Here is a 21,858-nt window from a genome sequence, read left to right on the forward strand (position 1 = left end):
TTCGGTCAATTTGTACCAAAATCAAATGAAACGTTGTGCTTTTGGTTCATCAAGATTTACGTTGAAGCTAAAGTGTAACATTTGGCTTTGTTTTCTTGGTGTGTTTTTGAAATTGCAATGCTCCAAATGCAGTAACTTGCAACGGCATTCTTCTTCTCCGCGCATTTCTTGCTCCAAATGTTACATCTATAGCTTGGGTCCACTGAGCTGTGAGTTTCTTTTTTTTTTTTTTTTTTTTTTTTTTTTTTTTTTTTTTTTTTTTACCACTTTCAAGTAGTTCATTTGTTGAAACCCCCACATCGGTCATCTATAATGAGCATTACTTTAGAGTAGCCCTTTCCTCTCGTTCTTGAGCTATACAAATGTTCCATGTACATGTAGCACAAGCATATTGTACACCTTTGACTTGTGTATACATATCAAGCCCATATTGAAATGAAACATTTGGACGCGAACAAAATACTAAAATATGAGGTATATCCGATGATACATTATTTTAGAAGAAAGGCTCTCCTATAAAGTAATAGTACATGCTTGAGTACATTTAGACAAACCACATGTAAATCACACCATGATTAAATTACAGAAATATATCTCGGTAATTTGTTTAACCTGTTTTTATTGATCATGTATACAAGACTGATCGTGATAATCAGCTTTTTTTTTTTCTACAATGACACTGGAATAAATAAGCTACCAAAGTGTTTTTTTTTTAAAAAAAAAAAGAAAAAGAGGAGGATATGTATGTATACAGTGTATTTCCCGTTGAAAAGAAATAGTCGAAAGGATTAAAAAAGAAGCAATACAATATAGAGAAAAAGAAGAGCGAGAAAAGAAGGTGCAAATTATTTTAACATTAAATCATTTTGATCGTGAACACCAGTATACACATCTTGTTGTTGAAACATAAAGTTGTTATGCAAATGTTGTTGATGGTTGGCTAAAGGACGTTGGTAGTACATGTAATCGACGCCTCCACCACCGCCGCCACCTCCAGTGCCCCCTCCATGATTGCCATTATTACTATGATTATCGCCACTATTGTTGCTATTGTTGTGATGTGTGTCGAGGTCTAGCTCAACATCGCCATTACTACCATCATGATGCTGATGATGCTGCTGATGAGTACTGCCAGTGGCGCCATTTGTGGAAGCGCCGCTAATTGAGTTACGCAAAGTAGAGGAATTGTAATCATAGTGCTGATGAATACCCATGGACTGCAATATGTCATTATTGCTAGCGGCGGCGTTTGCTGCTGCTACTGCTGCTACTGTTGCTGCGGCCGTGGGAGTTGAAGGAGAGTCATTATTTGAATTGGTATTGTTGAGAGGATGGATAGGATTTAGCAGTTGGCCGAGATTAGGAGAGGCAAAACGCTCGCTTTGTTCAGAGGTCATAATCTGTCCCAAAGAAGAGGAGGAAGAGGAGCCTTGTCGCATGGGATCAGAGTAGTTTCTAGGATCAAATCTAGGTAAAGAGTTTGAAGAAACAGAGGAGGTAGAGTAGTGTCGTTGGTGCTGTTGTTGGTGTTGTTGTTGATGGTGCTGTTGTTGGTGGTAACGAGAAGGAGAAAGCATAGGTGTGCTGGGCGAAGATGTCAAGCTCGATGGAGATGGCATATTAGTCGTATGAAAACCTGTTGTATTATTAGTGCTGTTATTATTATTTCCATATAGATTTGGTATAGATAAAGGATGTTGATAGTTATTAGTCGAAGGTGATTGCGGTCTTTGTTGAGTCTGCTGTGGAGGCTGTTGATATGGATGATACATCAATTGTTGTTGCTGTTCATGGCGAATGGAACCGACCGACATGCTACGTAAAGGATGCATCGCACGGTTCGTGCTGTAGCCAGTGGAAGTCGATGCTTCGGGAGGGGTAATCGAGCCTAAATGATGATCGCTTTGATCAAATGTGGGCTCAACTAGAGGAGGGATTCTAAAGTTTTGCTTGACAAGCAATTCAGGTGAAATCTCAAGGCTTGCTAATTCAGGTACCGAGGATGGAGCACGCAATTTCTCTTGAAGGACTTCTTGAGGATCATAGTAAGAGATGAGATGTTGAGCTACGCCGTTGACAATGATAGACATTGTCTTTTTGATAAGACCATCTTCTTTGAATCGATAAGAATCTGATAGACTACCAACGAGTTGGCGCTCCTTGTTTCTATCGACCGAACTATCTATGCTGAAGCTTCTTCTATCAGTGGTATTGGTACTGTTCATTGGAGCTGATTTCTTCTCTCCGGCTTTCTTGTCTAGCTCCCGATATATCAAAAAGTTGCCTAAAATACGAGAGGGGCTCCAGACTCGGCCATCTGTCCAACGCTTAATGCCTAAATGTGATTTTAGTTATGGGTGTTGGGGGGGGGGATAGGGGAGACATTGGGAAACGACATATTTACCTGACTCTCTTTCGTCGAATACAAAAATGGAGCCTGATCTGATCATTTTACGCTCACGTTCTTGAAGACGTCGGCAGATTCTAGGGAGCAATCCTCTACGGCAACCTTCAAATATCAACAATACATCTTGAGTTGTTTCAATGTAACCATGAAATGTTTCTGTGACCAACATTGCTCTGTTATTTTTTTTTTCTGGATTCAAGAAATGATGGAAATGTGTGCTGTGCTGCTTGTTTGCTTGTGAAAAGGAGGAAAGTATAAATATGTGGATATATACAGATTAGATTCTTGGATTTAGCTGTTTCTTTTCTTGAAATAACGTCAAATGTATAGATAAATCGTAGAAACGAAAAAAAAAGGGGGGATGATGGGGGTCAAGAACGGAACTCGTAAATTTCACACTATCAAACAAAATGCTCGTCTTTCTATGTTAAAATCGAATAGAAATCGAATGAAAATGAAGGGCAATGTTTGAAAGCAAAAAGAAAGAGTGAAAAGCAAAGAGAAGAAGAGTGAAGAAGATTTGGTTTAAACAAAATAAAACGAAAAAAAGTGGGGGCCATGTCACACTCTTTTTAAGAACAAACGGCACAAGTATTTACCGTATTGCAAAAAGGTAAACAATTTGTAGAAATATGTTTGCTGTATATATATCTTGAGCTCGAGAAAAGAGGAAAAAAGACATGTATTCCCTTTTAAGGTCTTCCATTCTCCCTCTTGTTGGTTTAACAAGAAAATAATGACATTTTCCTGCAATACAGAGCAGGATCCCATTAGTCATTGCAATACAAAATGTTCAAAAAAAGAAAACATTGTCTCTAATGTACCCCAGATTCTAATGCTATCGATTATATATACATTTCTTTTTTCTCACATTATACATCCACTAAAAAAAATGATCCAAATACACCGTTTGGAGCGCTTTTTCAATCCAACAGAATGTGTGGCCATTGCCCCGGTTTATTTCAGCGCACAAACAACAGATTTGAGCGACGCAGGGGTTGTTCTGCATGTTGAGAAATAACAAAAACCAGAATCATACCATCTATATAACTGTCTGCCTATACTAGGCATAGTGGCGGGCATATTTACGTTTTTAGTAGCAATCGAATCTTGAGCAGATCAGAAACCTACATTTTTACCAAAGCAAACGTTTAGAGTAGCGTGTTTATTTGGCGAGCAATCGTTGTGTGTGTGCGTGTGTGTGTGTGTGTGTGCTTTGATGGTCAAGATCATATATGGGCGGTCTCTCAACCACATTATGCCACCATTATGCTTCATTTCTTACATTTGGCTGTTCAATCGCATGTAGTACATGCCAATTCATTAGATGGAGTACAAAGATTTCAGTATGATAAAGCGAAATGTTAGACTCAAGGACATTTAAACGCATGTACCTGAATTTTTTTCTGATTTACGGGTTGCCATGGAGATGCGAAATCTTACCCCTGATTGCCAAGGGGATTTATTGTTCGATTTTTGGGAGATAGAGGGAGAGGAATTGTCTTGGTTGCCATGACAACAATTGCGTTGGATACATACAAGCTGCATGTGGATGAGTCACATCAAAAGCTGTCTATCCATCAGATCAAGATGACATCTCTTACTCTCCTATTTGGTTATTTGTAAGGATCAGATTAGACTTAAACTCATGGATATACTTCTTTTTCTGTTCTGCTTCTGACACAAAAAGGGGTCATACATGTCCTACTGTATACGACTGGAAATTTTCCGGACTCACTTCATGTGGGATTAAAATGATCTCTATTTTTACTTTATTTGTCATAACTCTGATCTGAACGCGCAAAATTAATCTGTACATATATACACATTATGAAACTAGCCTGCATTTTTTGCTGAATAATGTGTCGATGCATAATATTTACATTGAATGTACTGCAATCAGTTCAAGTAATTTTCTGGAAGAGCCTGATTATTATTTATATCTTCAAATATCTTGATAGTAAGGTGTCCGCCTGCAAACACTATCGTTACAACTAAAATCTTAGTCATCGGATACTCTATTTTTAGGCATGTACATTGCAGATGATATAAACACACGTTGCAAACTAGAATGAACAAATACAGCAGCCATCAATGAGCTGTCATGGATGCAATGTTGAAAGAGAATCTCTACAGACTATTTAATCCATATTTTTTTGATGTCAATACCTTCGATCTTTGGTTGATTTGGTGTGATTTGGAAGCGGCTTCCAAATGAGAACCACTCCCAATGACCTCATTGAATACAGCACACATTCCTCTTGCTCCCCCCTTCCACACCCACCCCCCCCACACCCACACACACCCATACACATACATACATACATACATATCTGCCCGGCTCTGTCACCAGCACACCAAATGTAAAATGTACTGCTGTTTCAGGATTCATAACCAAAGAGGCTTTCGATCGACACTCCATGTTTTGAAGGATACACTAGGCACTGGCAATTAGTGATATATGCCATTTATAGTTGATACAGAATAGCATTTCTGTGTAACTTGCCCATGATGTTATTGGTGCAATGATTCATTGTAAATTGAACATCCATCCCATCCTTCAAACCTGTCACTTTTTCGACTCTTTTTTTTTTTTCCTCTCCCTTCCACATTCTGAAACCAAAACCAAAACTTGCTCTTTCATAATTTAGCTTTGTTGCTTTGTTTCTCTCGATCACATACACCTTTTTCACTTTTATTGCATATACATTTTATAAAGCGTAGCATATTAATTGGACACTTTAACGTCAATGGCATCACAAAATATAAACATTAGCTTTAAGCGCAAACAATCCATGTAAGTTTTACATCATAGATTAGTTGCCAATAAGGTCAATTAATAGCCATGTCGTATGTAGCGGTGGTAATGGCGCATCAGCCATGTCGTACTCACCTTCATCACACACGATGCCCGCTCTATTCCAACATCGAGACAGTTTTGTGCATCAAAGAGAGCTGGAATCTGCTTTTTGTAGTGATCTGGTATGCTGCGGTACTCGAGTACAAGATCTACATGAATTGTTACATCATTATGAAGAACATCATCATGCCCCCATCGAAGAAGAGCCAGAGCCAAAGGAAGATGAAGATATCGATGACATGATGATGGAAGATGTAGATACAACTACCTATCCAACTGCGTTACCTACTCAACCTCATGAGCTTGCTGCGCTTACCAGTAGCCCATTGCTTCGAAAGAATAACGATTTACGGGTCCCAACCCCAGTTGCTAGTCCCGCTCCTGCTCCTGCTGTCATTAATACAAGCGAAGTCATTCCCACTCCAGCCATCATGAGCCCTCCTCCTCCACCACATCCGCAACATAGCAATCAAAGTCAACACACGGAAGATATCTTGAAACAAGCTTTACCTGGATTAGTGAACGGCGCAAATGCACCTACATCAGCGCACGATAGTCTGCATTATTTTAGATCTGAGGCATTATATCAAACATGTGGTAAGTTGGGAGGTGTGTGTACGTGTGCGTGTGTGTATACTGGTGTGGTAACGATTACCTAACCACGATCATTTGCAGATGATGGCCAAGATAAACCCTACAAATGTCCTATTGAAGGTTGTGACAAGGCGTACAAGAACCCCAATGGACTCAAATACCATCAAATGCATGGGCACTCGGAGGAGGATACGCTGAGTGAAGCAGAGAGGGATGCTCAAAAGCCATACATGTGCACCATTGGCTACTGTAACAAGCGATACAAGAATTTGAACGGCTTAAAGTATCACATTGAGCATTCTCATATTGCCAAACTGAAGCAAGCTCCCTTTGCCAACACAATATCACCTTTGAGTCAACCACCCCAACAGCAACAGCAACAACAGCCACCACAAAACGAGTTGTGGCACTTGCAACAACAATTTCATCAGCAATAAGCTCCACACTTGCATGAAATTGACCAACGGCATTTACTTCCTTTAATCTCATATTATCTATATATAAGCTCGCTTTCGTTTCCATTTTCTACCATTGTATAACATGTCCCTAATAATAAATCGCTCATAATCATGCATTTCGTCTGTGCCCATTGTCCATATATGTACTGCAAACAAACAAATAAGCACAGCAGCAGCAGCAAACAAACAACTGTATAATAAACTTTTTGATATCTCGGAAACTTTGAATGCATCTGTTTTCTCTTTCAGACCACCAACAATGACCACGGCAGAAAATAATCAACCAAGAAAAGTGCTCATTGTTGAGCCATCGCTCAAGCTAAAGTTGAATAAGCAAAATTCATCCCTATCACTCGAATCACGCCATTCGATCCAATCCTCGTATGACAGCTCCAGAACTTACCAGAGAAGAGTTTCATTTGACAATGTCACCAATATTTCATCTGCATATCAGTCATTTACATTGAAGCAATGCAGCAGAGGGTTTGAAAGAACAAGAAGATCCCGAACGTTTATTGTGGCTATCGATTTAGATTGTAATAAGATTGAACCGCTTATCTTTGCATTGACGGTAATGTTTGCGCAAGCACAAACGCATGGTTATTGGCAATTAAAGTTAAAGTTGTATGTATGCAATCTGTATAGAATCTGGTGGATGAAGGAGATGAAATTGTGGTGGTGGGTGTCTATTCACAGAGCCATCTGTTAGGTAAAGGAGATGTTCAACGTATCTGCTTGTTCTGATACGGTTTGATGTGAATACTAGATGACGAGGAATTACAGCCAAAGGACAAAGCACAAGAGATAATGAACTGGATAGTAGAGTCGCATCAGGGAGACAATGTAACACGCTTTATGATGTTACTTGAGAGGACGTGTTATTCACAGTGCATCATAGATCAGCATGGTCGTAGAATTGACTTTTAGTAGACCAGAGTTTGCTTTGGAGGAGATGGTAGTATACAAATGGCCAAAATAAATCATTAATGTAAGGCATCTTACTTGGACTTTGTGTAGATGAGAATGTATCAGCCATCCATGTTGGTCGTTGGATCCAGAAACAAGGCGAAATACAAGCATGCTTATTCTGGTGCTGGTATATTCAAGTATAGACTGAAACACTCCACCATACCCGTCGTCATTGTGAGGGAAACGCCACAGCCACGACCCCAGCTACAACATCTACCCAAGAACAAAGTGCCCTGCTCTACATCAACGCTTTCTCTCGCTCCTGAAGATGATCCTGTTAAGCAGGATAATCAGGATCCCCAAAACCAACAATCTGTTAAATTGGAGAATCCAGGGCTATCTAGACGAGTCAAAAAGACATTGGCGATATTTTCCTGTACATGAATAAACTAACAGACAATGAGCGACCCGTACAATGAGTACATCCAGTATGCTTATAAGAAGAGAAAGGCTTGAGAATTGCCATGCCGTTCTTCTTTCCAGTGAGTTGACATTCTAAACCATGAGTCTAATAACCCTCTTTAAGGCTGGTATGCTGCCTATCTGCGCAATCATTATTTCGCTTGCACCCTTTACAACTTTCAGCCAACCTCAGACGTTACAAAATTACAATAATACCTCAACCAACGCAATTATATACACACCGTTCGTCAAGGACTCGATGATGAACACAAATGTATCCGTTGCTAATTCCTACATGTCGAGTGAAAGCGACACGTCCATCCTCTTATACCATCAGAATGCTGACGATCAAGGAGCCGATCAAGCAATTTCATCATCCGGAATACAAGCCAAGCCTAAATCATGGATACTACCAAAGAGAGCTTGGGTTGAAACAAAACGAGTGAAAGAACAAGAAAGCGATGCCATGTGGGACATTGTAACACGCAAAGAAAATGGTACTGTATAACCCAAGCATCTGCATGCATACGAATAAAGTTAAGCTTATGATATCATTCTTTGTTGTACATGTATTTTCTATGGAAGGCATGGCAATGTACTCATTGGACAAATGTAAGTGCTCTACCAAATCAATAGATGTCTCTCCAAAAAATTAACACTACCGTATCTAGTTGATTTCGAACCCACTGACCCCACGAAATCCGCTTTTGCTGGTATGGAGCTTATGGATATGCTGGCAATCGTATTACTTGTGGATGTATTTGGCCTGTCGTGGTATCTCAATAGAAACCGTAGTTTGAAACTAGCTCACATCACCATTACTTATGCTATGGCCTATGGTTTGCTTCTAAAATAAACCTGTCTTGTCGAATAGCCATTTAACTGGACTCTCTATCGGATACAATGCAAAGTTTATTATCAAAGATCCCATTTGATGATTCAGGGCCGCATGTGGAATAGTAGTTCAAATATGTAGGCTCTTGTTTAGTTTTCTGGTATCTACCATGATGGCATGTTGACCCACCAATGGCTATGACACAATGATTACTTGTATCGTACATTTCACACAATTGAATGGCACCGTTAAATCTCATTGCTTGACTCAATTTTTGGTGGCATTCTATCGCGTTGGGTCTTGAGTTAATTTTGCTCACACTGTTAATTGCTATTTTCTCACAGATATCAGGTCATTTATATCAGGTCTTGACTAGGGAGGCTCTCATCAAGACTACACTTGTCTCTACTGATCCAGCAGAAGCATACGCTTTCAGTTGCTGCTTCTTAGTGATATGCCACATTACAGTCTTGGGCGACTTGCAGTCGGATAGCGAAGAATCTTTACATCGTCAATATAGATTGAACGTATGTAGGCTCCACCTCTGGCTAAACAGTTCATTGAGCTCCTAGACATCGTATTTATAATAAATGATAGCAAGGTAATGGTAATGATTGCTACTACTGGGCTGCCCTGAGCGATCTGCACAAAATGTTAGTGAACAAAATATCCACAAATTGCATTCCTAGATTACAAGAGGCACATGTAAGCAATCGCAGATATGAGAGGTTTCTTCTAATTGCCTGAAAGTGGCGGAATATACAGCCGGTGCGCCCCATCCCAATCTGGAGAATTTGTCCCGCATTTTGTTTCTTCAAACGGAAGATTTGCTCCAGATGTGAGCTTAATGTTGTTGTGTTTGCTTGAAATAGATTATTAGGTAAACAAGTCCTTGAGAGTGTACACAATGACGAATGAATGCATTTACTTTTTTTTTTCTTCTTCTAAAATCGCTATCTCTCTCTATTTGAAGGCAACAAACATCGCCTCGAGAAGAAAGTGTGTGTCTGGGTGTTACAATTTTATTAACAATTTGTAATTTTCTCCCCGAGTTTTTTTTTTTCTTTTCCTTTTCCTTTCTCTTTTTCCTATTAAGCCTTCTTCTCTTTTCCCTCTTTATTTTTTGCTTATTTATACAGAAAAAAAAAAGGCTTGGCACTCAAACGCTCAAGCTTTTCTTTTTCTTGCTGTACTATAGATAATGTTAGACGAGGATATACAAAAAGATGTTGCGTTGGCTATTGAACTGGAAGAGAAAGGACAAATAAAAGTAAAAATGGGAATTCATGTTCATTTGAATAAAAACTAAATGCATTCAATGTTTAGGAAGCTTATTTCTCATTCACTGCAACCAGCCAAAAAGCCATCCAAGCACTAAATGAAATCAAATTTGTACATTCCTGTAAATTCGATAAACACAGTTAAATGAGTAGCATTGGAAGGCCTAACCTTGCATTCTATTTAGCCATTATTTCCAGCCCAAAGCAATATGCATCTCTTTTATCATCCATCAAAACATGCTTACAACATATAGAAACCATCATCGAGACACATTCACCGGCAACATACAATCCTATCAGTAGACAGACAACCGGTGATCAGAAGCGTCCTCCTCTGCCTCCAAAGCCTTCGAGAATGCAAAAGCCAGCTGTACCACCAAAGCCCAAGGTGCCATCTCCTACAGTGACAACTACATCGCCATCGAAACCACCCGCCACGACGACTATTGAAACTGAATTGCCGGGTAAATGTGTACATGACTTTAATTAGATGAATTGGTATTAATAGTTTTCCAATAGACAATTCACATCAACAGCCTGAACCACCGATTATTACACCACGTGTTTACGAAAGTCGACCTACGAGTTTACCACCACTACCTCATAGCCATATCAGTTCACTACAAAAGTCTCCAAGACCAGTAACAGAGTACTCTTCAGAAAATACCAAGCATCTATCCAATATTCGCATTGTCGCTGAGGGAGAAATCGACCCTGATTATCTGGTGCCTGCACAGACAAATGCTGGTGATAGTTTAGCGCCATCCTCGAGCACCATGAACACAGATCACGTTCCACTCATTCCTGCACCTCCTCTTCTCACGACGCACCGAGTATTGCAGCAGAAAGTAGATGAATTGGAGGAGAAGATTCGCAGCTGCAGAGCCCGCAAACAAGCTATTGCTCAAGGACAAGCACTTGATGCCATGACAGAGGATAGTTTGGATCAGATGATTGCACAGTATCTCAGAGTGTTGGCAGAGCTCAAGGTGACATTGAACGGCGTTCGAACAACCTACATGAGTGCAGCGACGATACCAAGTATCCTACAGTTTCAGGCCCATGTCATTGCATATCAGATTACCCTGATTGAGGCTGCTATCTTTGATGCAATACCCCCACAAGCACTATTGGAGCACTCATCCAAGCATCCACATCCTCGTATTGTAGCATCGACTGATTTCTTCAACTACATTACTCGCTGTATCGAGCATGCAGTCTTATTACCACAAGAGGCATCATCCAGAGCACAACTGATTCACTACTGGATCAAGGTAGCCTCACGCTGCTTTGATGTCAACAACTACCAAACACTCAAAGCCATTATATCAGCATTGAATACACCCCCTGTACAGCGTCTGAAGCGCACTTGGGCATATATACCCAAAAAGAGCACCACCAAGCTGGATGCATTGAATGAGCTCATGTCAGAAGCAAACAACTATGGCCAATATCGAGAGCATATGGGCATGGTAACAACCACGGTAGTCAATGGCAAAAGTGTGCAGCTGATCCGAGATGAGCACTACTCAAGACCCACTGTGCCGTTCCTTGGCACCTTTATCCATGATATCACTTACTTGCTGGCTGCCTTCAAGAGCTCCAATAATCCCGGCAATCCGGAAGAGGAGCCCCGCATCCATGAAGTACTCAATACCATGCATCGTTTCCAAACTGGGCCTCGTTACACGCCTTCATTACCAGCTGCATTCTTAAAATCATCACAAAAGCATCATTTCAGACCAGCCTTATCGAGTGCGTTACATCGTGGCGCATCTCGAATACAACGATTCAGCGGTGGCGGGTTCTTTGGCGGTGGTGGCAGTAGCAATGAATCACCCAATAGCAGTAGCAGCAGCGTCGCCAACATGTCCATGATGGAGGAAGGCGGAGAAGATGAGAATCTGGACGAGCAGCAGAAAATGGCAACACAGTATATCCTGATGCGATCCTGGGTGAGTCAAAACACAGTGGATGAGCTGAGCACTTTGAGAGAACCACCACAAGTGAAATCGAACAGCATGTACGGCACTCGCAGCAGTAGCAACAATGGCAACCGCACCAGCTCAGTTTTTAGCAACGCCAGCTCCAATGTCAGGTTCAGCACAGGATCAGTTTCTTTGAACACATTGAGTACGCATGGAGACAGTAGCATGGAGGAAGAGGACGAAAAGAGATACAGCCAGCCACCCTATTTCCCGTTTAGAAAGAGCGCGGATGGTAGTAACAACAATTTTGCGAGACCTGTTACTATACATGAAGGTGGTTCAACAGAGGGACTATCAAGAGAGGAAACTGAAAACTTTCATGTGGCGTCGTCAAGAACTACTTGGAATGGTGGACCGCCACAACCACAGCAATCGCACGTACCCATTGTACCACCACGACCTGTACCCAAACCTCCTACTGCTACTGCTGCTACTAACACTGCTAGCAAGGCAACAACAGCGCCTACTCAGAATGATGAATTCAGGGCCGCTTTGGCTCAACGATTGGCAAAAGTGTCGACGGAGGGATCATAAGCTTGTAAGTAGCAGTAGCTTTTTGAAATGTAATAAATGTATCATAAATGTGTAAATACATGTGTTGATGATGATAATGATTGGTTCTATTGAATGTTGTGTATCAGAATATTTATTTTGTGTTAGTGCAAAACCCTCTGAGCATAGAGCGAGAACGTTTGCTACATTGAGAGCAACATGCCGAGCTTATCGCCACATTACACAAACTCAAATCCTTTTTGCGGTTCACCTGAACGTTATATACTGTACATCTGCATGGCAATTAGCTTTCTAAGATGAAGCAAACGTATGCTTTGACACTTTCTTTCATGCCTCTGCTGCTTTTGACAGTGCTTGCAATTTACCATCACTGTGTCCGTGATTGGTACTTGCAGAAGCTTTCCGATTTAAAGATGGCGTTCAAAACTATGCAGCAATCAATGTAGAGAGTGGCTGTTTTTACCTTCAATGAAAAGCTTATGAATTTATTCCATAACTCTGGGCGCAACCAAGTGAGTTTAAACATGATGTTTTACGAGAGACTTTACATGGTCAAAGCTATAATAAAATGTAATGCTTTGGATCTTACCATCGCCCAAACGAACCGCTTTCGATAGCAACAATTGCTTTCAATCTATGAAAAAGTGTTTCAGAATTTGAAGTGCGTGGAGCGGTACTGCTATTGGTAGTTATTGCAAAGTTTGTATTTAAGCAAGCCAGTTTTTCATGTTTCTTAAGAGGGTTTCAAAGGGAAGCGTGTGCTAAACTTTTATCAACTTAATTGTTGTAACACTGTTCGTTGCAGACCCAAGAATTACCTATCGTTTCAGGTCTTACCAAAATCTGAAGCATCAGCTTTCACGGATCTACAGCGCCCAATAGGTCAGACCCAGCCAAAGGATTGTCGAAAAACGATCGCTCAAGGCTACTACTGTACCTTTTTATTACTGCAGTAAAAAAAAAGGAATTGCAAAAGCAGATGATAGAATACTGTTAACACCCTTCTTTATTCGAAATTAGGATAGCGTGCAATAACATGTATATTCTACGTTTCTATTTAGTTTATATCTCTTATCTGGCAGCAGTTTAGTAGCTGCCAGCGATTCCATTATTTTGTATATTATCGTTGGGTTATTTTGTTGTTGATCTGATGGATCAAGAACGGCATTTCAATATATGGTTTGTGAATCATGCGTAATGAATAGTTCTTTGTTGTTGAGCATGTTTTTTTTTTTAGGTTTATTTGTGCTAAAACACATTACGATACCCTTAACATTTACTTTAGTAGTATCTGTCATCTCCTCTTATTTTTTATTATGTATTGTTTATCTGTTGATGGTAGCATGGCTTGCTTGAGATGACGTTTATTTTGGGTCTTGCTTATGACGCGAAACTGGTCTAGTTCACTTGACGTCCAAAAGCTGAAATCTCAAAATCAAAAAACATTTTGTACATCCAAGTCCTCATAGGTAAAAAAATTAGAATCTCGTCAAACTTAAATATGTTGTAGAATAATGATATTGGAGCAACTGCTTAGTGAAAATATTATATTGGAAATGCATACTTCATGAGATAATCAACATTGGAGATGCTATTTTTAAGCGGGGGAATATACATACTTTAAATTGGAAGACTTATTATAATCGAACAAAGCAAGCTACAACTGTCTAATTTTAAAAGCAAAATTCTTCAACATGTCAGGTATCTACTGATAACTTAAAACCAGCAAGTTAATATGGCCCTTTTTCGTACGCTCCGATTTTTAAAATGCTCGGTCAAATTCATCCTTGTGAGGTGTACACATGCGGAAGGTCAACGGAGCTTCAATTTCTATTGTTCTGAATGATGATCCATGGGATTCCAAAATCTATTGACCTTAAGATTGCGCGTTTCTTGATAGTAAACCCCCCTTCAAACTTATATGAAACTTGTAGAGAACTTAAAGGAGAATACAATGGTATTTATATCAAGTGTTTGCTGTACATTATTCAACTGGTATTTGATAAGTTAAATTTTGCGATTTTTTCACTGTTTTCTAAAGATTAATCCGTATCTATCATCAGAACATTTTGTTAAGCATTACTAAACATTGTAAATCAAAAAATTTCCTATCGAATGAGCTATTGCCTGAAGCTCTGGCATGACTCTATCATGAAATATTGAAAATCTTGTCCTGACCAAAAAATCGTCACCAGATTTTTTGCTTGCTATCACAGGCAGATTTTGAACAAAAATCAGTGATTTTGCGCGATACCCTTTTTTGGCCGTATCTCGACACATACTCACCGGATTTGCACAAAACAAAAACCATTCAATAGCTCTAGATTATATCCAACATGTTGTAAGGTGTTTGGATACCTAATGTGCGTTCCTTTTATGCATTCACTGAAAAACGAATATTTTTATCAAGCACAAGCAGACGCTTTTTGAAATATCTAAGGATTGGTCTATAAAAACCATACTATCGTAAAGAGAGTTGGAAAAGAGATAGAGGCTGCTAAGCTTTCAACTCGGATTCACTTGGTGAAATCCACCGATGTGGCCCTTTGGAATATCCATTATCATTTGGACTATGTTTCCTCATTGCCCGTTGACATCTTTCTCAACAATAACCCCACACTAAACATGCCCTAGTCAAATAACTTACCCTCTACAGTTTTTACTGCACATATATCCGGCACATATACAGTAATCCAAAAAATGTTACTAGTAACATCTATTCAAAATTAACCATGTTCTGAATTCACTCAAATCTAGCTGAGGATAATGCAATCGCTAATACAGTATATACAAGTATTTGACAAACGTTCCATCTAATTGCATAAAATTTTATATCGATATAGTTGATTAACACTGTCAAACCCGACAAGATAGCATATACTGTCGCTATAATAGGCAGAAGGGATTGCCATTTTACCTTGCCAGCGCAGGTAATGCCATTTGAAACGCTTTTTTTGACTCATACATCTGGATGTACAATTGCTGTTTGAGTTGAATTCTGTCTTCTGGCACCATCTGATCAGCTCATTTCATTTTGATATGATATCATAGTTAGAGAATAATATACAAAAGTGGCCGATCCGTCTGCTTAATATAATATTTTGAATGTTGCAGACTATATACATTCCAGGATCTAACAATCATGGTGTTTTGCCATTCTTGACTCACTGCGTAGACAGAAATTTACAAGGTAGCAACATTCTATATACTTTGCAAACTTGCATGAAACTCATTTCATGTGTGTGAATGCCAAAGCTAAAGTACAGTGACACAGTACAAATCAAATGTGTCACATTTGTGAATAGCTACCAGACAAAAAAAAAAAAGGAGAAAATACATACGCCATAATCATCCAGTTAACATGTAAAAAAGGGGAGAGAACGATAATTTAATACAAGGAATCAGAATAGTATATTTATATATGTTTAAATTGGTATGTGTATGAAGTGTGCTATGCATTTGAATGGTTTGAATGGTACTTTGCAGTTGCTTTGCTGCGATGTGAATTTCTATCACAAGACACCAGGCGCGTTGATTTGGGCCAACCCCTCTTTTTTTTTTTTTTTTTTTTTTTTTACCACAGCATTTTGTTTTAGTGGTTCTCTCCTTTTTTTGCTGCTTGAGAAAAAAGACCATTTGATTCTATCAACGCATCCACCTGATTGATAAACATGTGTATATCGTCAAAGTATTTGGGCCCATCAAAAAAGTCCTTTTCCTGCTGTTGCTCTGGTGGCGGTGACGACACATCCTGCACTAAATGCCAATCATGGTAACGTTCAACGTCGATGCCAGCATGTGCCTTGAGCCATTGTTGTGTCTGATGTGCATTTGTGGAGAGGGTATTTGGGAAGTAGACTAAAATAACCTGCTTTTGCTTGTCGATACAGCTCATGAAGCGATACTGATCTTGATATGTTTGCAGTTGCTTGAGGAGTTCAATGATGTTGAGAAACTTGATGGACTTGTCGTACGCTAGCTTGGCAATGGAGTCCATCAGTCGCTGCAAATTGTCATAGTTCTTGCTGGATGCTGAGTCATTGGCGTCGTCGTCGTCAATTGTCAGCGTGGGCAGTTGTTGGTAATCGCGTTGGTTGTTTAAATCAATAGATAAATGTGTATTGTAATTCTTGAGATTGGATTGCGTGCTTGTGGTGATAGCGGTGGTTATCTTTCTGCTCTTCTGGGTGCTGCTCTTGCTGTTATCTTTAGCTGGTTTTGTAACGATAGCTATCTTGCTTGACTCAAGTGGTGGTATCTTTGTTGTATCACCTATCAGCTCAATGATACCATTAGAGCCGGATGATTCCCTTGAGAACATGCGATGAAATGTAGTCGTAGGTCTGCTACTTTTGCTGGTGCTCTTGTTTTCATCGTTACATACAATATGGTCATTGTGGTCTGTTCTAGTCAGTGGCGGCCTTGCTTGATAAAGCCTTTGCACAGGCGCTATTGAACATGAAGGATTAAATGGAACTCGAGTATAGCCTATAATTGATGTCATTGATGTAGTAACAGAGAGAGAGAGAGAGAGAGTGAGTGTGTGTGTGAGTGAAAGAAATGAAAGAAAGAGAGAAAAAAGTAGACAGAGAGACAGAGTAAGGCTTTACAAATGGTTCAACTCGTACGCCACATGATAGATTTAAAAAAAAAAAAAAAAAAAAAAAGTTACACACACATGGCATAAGTTGCATGAATTTATTTATATGGATACATGACTCAGTTTCTCAATGCCTTCTACATCAAAAATACCACTCTGTTTCGATTCAATGCCTGCAATGACAGCTCTTGCCACTTGTTCCGTTTGCAATGGTGGTGTAGTGATGATTTTTCCACCAGGTAAACTAGCAATGCCATTCTTGAATGGACTTGTCACTGCATTGGCAAATTGAAGGGCACCAGCAATTGGGACAGCACTGGGTCTTGTCACATTGTACATGAAGCCTGCGGATAAAGGGATTAGATTTGCGCTATCAGGTGTAATACCCTCAGATAAACTTACCAGGACGAAGTACCACCGTCTTGAATTTATCGTCTTGTTGAAACAAGTAGCGTTCAGCTTCTCTCTTGGTTGTAATGTAACGAGGATCAATAAAGGGAAACACATCTGAAGCAGAAATGTAAACAAATGAGCGCATGGTGGGCACTTGAGAGACTTGATCAGCTACTGTTTTGACTGTGTGGCATGGCTTGAATTAAAAACAATCTCATACTAGATGCATACGCTCGCAAGGCTTACCTGTATCTCTGTTCATCATCTCGTAAGTGGGTCTGGGGTTGTCTTTTAAGTTGGGATCAAGAGGATTGCCATGATCTTTCATGCCCAACAGTAAACGAGGCACACCACTGGCGGCTTCACACAACGATTTTGCTTGAGCAATAGATTTGTAATCATTCTCCATGAGGATACCGACTGAATGCACAACTGCAGTGACATCCTTTAACAGGTCTTTATAGGTTTCTGGCTGAAGTGAGTTGCCAGAAGCCCATTGCACCTAAATATCATTGGCGTCAGTTGCAAATACATTGTCAAGCTGTGCATTGCATGCAAACCTTCTGAGCCCATTCTGGTTTTCCATACTCATTGAACATTGTAGGCTCTCCTCTTTTACTAGCATTTAAATGGTAAGTGTGTTGGCACTTTAGGCATGCTGTTCTATTCCAGAGTGTACCTCAAACTGACAGTTTCCCAACCCTTGTTGGCAGCAATCTTACAAATGTTCATGCCTTACACGGGATTCATGTTAATTAGATGTCCACTAGCTATAGAGATATAGAAACCTACCAAGGAATCCTGAGCCACCCACTACAAGCAGCTTTTGTGCGATCGGTTGTGCCATTTTTCTGGTATGTTGTTCTAGATAAAGATCAACACGAAACTCAATTCATGGATGGAGGGAGACATTGCAGCCCTTGTAGAGTCACATTGAACAGCCGAATACACTTGACATGTCCGTCGGCTGTTCATGCAGAGACCCTTCAATTCAGGGCAAGTTGGCAAGTTTAAAAAGACAATACAGCTAAATTCTATTCATTTTATTTACTATAAAATTTCAAACGACAAAAAAAAAAAAAAGGATATGCTAATAGATGATGTTTCCCTTCTCTTTCAACCAAAAATCACATACGTCTTACTTGCGAACAAAGACATTGACATTGTCACCAGCAGTGGCGGTATCGCAATCAGCAGGAGTTTCAGCACTGGCATCAATGATGGACAGTGCATCGACACCCTTAACCAAAGTAGCAATAGAGTCCTTGTTGGACTCAAACAGAGACTTGAGACCAGCTTCGTTGGTTTGAATGTAAGCAACAATGTTCTTCTTTTGTTTTAATTGAGTAGCAATGGAACGGATGCTCTTGACGGTCTCAAAGACAGACTCAAACTCCTTCTCAGCATCAGCAAAATCGTAAGCCTTGTTTTCAACAGGATAGCGAGCCTTGACAATAGTAGGCTCATCATGACTAGGGCGACGACCGAGACGTTGGAAGAGTTCTTCAGTAACAAAGGGCATGAAGGGATGCATGAGCTTAAGGCCAGCTTCAAGACAGGTGTACAATGTGTTTTGAGCAGTGACCTTGCGAGCAGTAGCAGCTTCATCACCGGTTGTATCAGCATCACAGATGGGCTTGACAACTTCAATGTAGACATCACAGAGATCGTAGAGCCAGAATTGATGGACAGCGTTGGTGGCCATCATAAAGTTACGTTCTTCGAGGAATTTGTTGGTGTCAATAGCGCACTTGTTGAGCTTGGAGAGGATCCACTTGTCAGCCAACGACTCGTTGCCAGTGGGTTCAGCAGAAGCATTGGGCTTGAAATCATCACCTAGCTTCATCAAGGCGAAACGAGTAGCATTCCACAACTTGTTACAGAACTTACGATAGCCTTCCACACGCAAAATGTCAAGGTTAATATCACGGCCACCGGTGGTGTAAGCACAGAGAGCGAAACGAAGGGCATCAGTACCACACTCGGGAATACCCTTGGGGAAATCAGCCTTTTGACCAGCCTCAGCCTTCTTGATCTCTCTAGGATCCAAATTGCCTTCATAAAGCTTGGCATGAAGACCTTGAAGAGTGATACCTTCAATGACATCGACAGGATCAATGACATTACCAAGGGACTTGGACATCTTACGACCATGGGCATCACGGATCATGGCATGACAGAGGACTTCAGCAAAGGGAACCTTACCAGTCAATTGAATACCAAGCATGACCATACGGGCAACCCAGAAGAAGAGAATATCCCAACCGGTTTCCAAGAGAGAGGCAGGGTAAAAGTGCTCCATGTTGAAGGTCTTTTCGGGCCAGCCTTGGGTGGAGAAGGGCCACAAACCAGAGGAGAACCAGGTATCCAAGACATCGGGATCTTGCTCCAAGGTGAACTTCTTGCCAGGAAACTTAGCTTCAGCTTGAGCACGGGCATCTTGTTCATCCGAACCAGTAACCCACATGGCATCATCAATGCGATCGTGGGTCTCACCTTCAATGTTGACAAAGTAAGCAGGAATACGATGACCCCACCATAATTGACGGGAGATACACCAGTCATTGATGTTACCCAACCAACGGAACCAATCGCCCTCAGAGACCTTGGGAGCAATCTTGAGCTCACCATCAGTAACAGCTTGCATGGCCTTCTCAGCCATACCTTGACACTTGACCCACCATTGAGGCTTCATCATGGGCTCAATGATATCACCACTCTTGGAACAGACAGGCACGGTCATGGGGTTAGGCTTGACACCGACAAACAATCCCTTGGCCTTGAGGTCCTCAATGATCTTGTTACGGATATGGAAACGCTTCATGCCTTGATAAGGGCCAGCATTCTCGTTGTAAGTACCGTCATCGTTCAACAAGTTGATGAATTCCAAATCATGACGCTTGCCCACTTCGTAATCGTTGAAATCGTGAGCAGGTGTAATCTTGACAGCACCAGTACCGAATTCCATATCGACAGCAATGGCGTCAGTGACGATAGGGATGCGACGGTCAATGAAAGGGTGCACTGCGAATTTACCGTGAAGGTGCTTGTAACGAGCATCGTCAGGATGTACAGCAATGGCAGTATCACCCAGCATGGTTTCAATACGGGTAGTAGCAACCACAAGACGTTCATCCGAATTCTCGACCTGATAAGCGAATTCATTCAAGACACCAAATTCAAACTTTTCCTTTTCATCATAGCCAACAACGTTCATCATGGTGTGGCCTGGAATTTCCTTGTTCTCGACTTCCAAGTTACTCAAGGTGGTGTTGAGCTGAACACACCAATTGACAAGACGGTTAGCACGGTAAATGATGCCATCACGGTGAAGACGGATAAAGTTTTCACGCACAGCAGCAGATGGTCCCTTTTAAGGATGCAAGTTAGTGCACGACGCCCTATGCTCTCATTGATACACTGTACTTACAGGGTCCATGGTGAATGTAGCTCTTTCCCAATCGAAGGAAGCACCGAGACGTTCAAATTGGTTGTAAATCTTGTTACCAAACTTTTCCTTCCAAGCAAACACTTCCTCAACAAACTTTTCACGGCCCAAATCATGACGAGTAATCTTTCTTTCCTTCCACAGCATCTTTTCGACAACGGATTGACATGAAATACCAGCATGATCAGTACCAGCTTGAAACAAGACGGTCTTTCCCAACATACGGTTCCTGTAAAGTAAAGGTGAGTAGAGGTTTTTTTTTTTTACACATATGCCATTGATATAAAGCACTTTACCAACGAATCAATGCATCTTGAATGGATACAGTCAAAGCATGTCCGATATGAAGAGAACCAGTGACATTGGGTGGTGGTGCAGGAATCACAAATGTACCTTCAGGCTTGGGTTTACCATCAGGGCCGAATTCAGGCTTGAATAAACCCTCCTTGACCCACCAATCATACCAAGCACTTTCAACAGCACGAGGATCATAAGCACTAGCAAAAGGTTCAGACATGTCTGTAGAACAATGAGTATCCATGGCAATAGCAAAAAAGTGATGACTAGAGAGTTTTTACCCTTCTTTTCACCCTTGGGTGTCTTGTTGACAAAGACGGGAGCAGGAGCCTTGGCCTCCTTCTTTTTCTTCTTGTCAGGGTTAGCAGCACTGGCTTTCTTGGCTTCCTCGAGCTGTAATGTGATGATGCAAAAATAAGTAGATGCACAGGTTTTATCTGATTCTCATATAAACTGACCTTGGCTTGTTTGGCAGCAAATTTAGCCATCTTGGCAAGACGCTTCTCCTCATTCTTCTTTTCTTTTTCTGCCTTTTTAGCAGCGGCAACAGGATCGAGCTCGGCAGCAGGAGCAGCAGCAGCAGGCTTTTGTTCCTTATTTTCAGCAGACATGTGGATGAAACAAATTTTGACAAAACTTTTTTTTTTGATGTGTGGCAGCGTGCTTTTCTTTTATAGTTGGTGTGTTTAAATATTAGTCACATTGGATCAGTGGAATAGGAGAAGGTGATTCATGAATGGCTGCCTGGTGTAAGCATAAACATGGAGCAGAAGGCGCAGTACTTGTAAGATATTCAGTTGTAGTCATGATGGGT

General features: G+C 40.7%; 9 protein-coding genes across 9 annotated transcripts; 5 read left to right on the plus strand and 4 right to left on the minus strand.

The window, feature by feature from the left end:
* Positions 1-845: 845 nt before the first annotated feature.
* On the minus strand, positions 846-2,576 carry ATC70_002803 (uncharacterized protein; the record flags this gene model as incomplete). Its single annotated transcript, XM_064822173.1, has 2 exons — positions 846-2,335; positions 2,405-2,576. 2 exons carry the CDS (start codon positions 2,574-2,576, stop codon positions 846-848), a joined length of 1,662 nt encoding a protein of 553 aa, XP_064681859.1.
* Positions 2,577-5,157: 2,581 nt separating this feature from the next.
* On the plus strand, positions 5,158-6,298 carry ATC70_002804 (uncharacterized protein; the record flags this gene model as incomplete). Its single annotated transcript, XM_064822174.1, has 3 exons — positions 5,158-5,204; positions 5,266-5,864; positions 5,943-6,298. 3 exons carry the CDS (start codon positions 5,158-5,160, stop codon positions 6,296-6,298), a joined length of 1,002 nt encoding a protein of 333 aa, XP_064681860.1.
* Positions 6,299-6,578: 280 nt separating this feature from the next.
* Positions 6,579-7,672, plus strand: ATC70_002805 (uncharacterized protein; the record flags this gene model as incomplete). Its single annotated transcript, XM_064822175.1, has 5 exons — positions 6,579-6,890; positions 6,965-7,028; positions 7,086-7,162; positions 7,218-7,274; positions 7,337-7,672. 5 exons carry the CDS (start codon positions 6,579-6,581, stop codon positions 7,670-7,672), a joined length of 846 nt encoding a protein of 281 aa, XP_064681861.1.
* Positions 7,673-7,790: 118 nt separating this feature from the next.
* On the plus strand, positions 7,791-8,198 carry ATC70_002806 (uncharacterized protein; the record flags this gene model as incomplete). The annotated part of the gene is made up of 1 exon (XM_064822176.1): positions 7,791-8,198. One exon carries the CDS (start codon positions 7,791-7,793, stop codon positions 8,196-8,198), a length of 408 nt encoding a protein of 135 aa, XP_064681862.1.
* A 70-nt stretch (positions 8,199-8,268) lies between these two features.
* On the plus strand, positions 8,269-8,546 carry ATC70_002807 (uncharacterized protein; the record flags this gene model as incomplete). The annotated part of the gene is made up of 2 exons (XM_064822177.1): positions 8,269-8,302; positions 8,362-8,546. The coding sequence occupies 2 exons, from the start codon at positions 8,269-8,271 to the stop codon at positions 8,544-8,546; spliced, it is 219 nt and encodes a 72-aa protein (XP_064681863.1).
* Positions 8,547-9,726: 1,180 nt separating this feature from the next.
* Positions 9,727-12,327, plus strand: RPL2_1 (60S ribosomal protein L2; the record flags this gene model as incomplete). The annotated part of the gene is made up of 4 exons (XM_064822178.1): positions 9,727-9,795; positions 9,852-9,927; positions 9,991-10,269; positions 10,325-12,327. 4 exons carry the CDS (start codon positions 9,727-9,729, stop codon positions 12,325-12,327), a joined length of 2,427 nt encoding a protein of 808 aa, XP_064681864.1.
* Positions 12,328-15,898: 3,571 nt separating this feature from the next.
* RPL5_1 (60S ribosomal protein L5) lies at positions 15,899-16,810 on the minus strand (the record flags this gene model as incomplete). Its single annotated transcript, XM_064822179.1, has 1 exon — positions 15,899-16,810. One exon carries the CDS (start codon positions 16,808-16,810, stop codon positions 15,899-15,901), a length of 912 nt encoding a protein of 303 aa, XP_064681865.1.
* Positions 16,811-17,008: 198 nt separating this feature from the next.
* Positions 17,009-18,146, minus strand: ATC70_002810 (uncharacterized protein; the record flags this gene model as incomplete). The annotated part of the gene is made up of 6 exons (XM_064822180.1): positions 17,009-17,250; positions 17,309-17,482; positions 17,546-17,801; positions 17,860-17,917; positions 17,979-18,033; positions 18,092-18,146. 6 exons carry the CDS (start codon positions 18,144-18,146, stop codon positions 17,009-17,011), a joined length of 840 nt encoding a protein of 279 aa, XP_064681866.1.
* A 291-nt stretch (positions 18,147-18,437) lies between these two features.
* ATC70_002811 (uncharacterized protein) lies at positions 18,438-21,655 on the minus strand (the record flags this gene model as incomplete). The annotated part of the gene is made up of 5 exons (XM_064822181.1): positions 18,438-20,669; positions 20,730-20,976; positions 21,044-21,266; positions 21,326-21,437; positions 21,503-21,655. 5 exons carry the CDS (start codon positions 21,653-21,655, stop codon positions 18,438-18,440), a joined length of 2,967 nt encoding a protein of 988 aa, XP_064681867.1.
* Positions 21,656-21,858: the final 203 nt, after the last annotated feature.

The sequence above is a fragment of the Mucor velutinosus genome, assembly GCF_035048745.1.
Source record: "Mucor velutinosus strain NIH1002 chromosome Unknown tig00000093, whole genome shotgun sequence".
In the NCBI taxonomy this organism is placed as follows: Eukaryota; Fungi; Mucoromycota; class Mucoromycetes; order Mucorales; family Mucoraceae; genus Mucor; species Mucor velutinosus.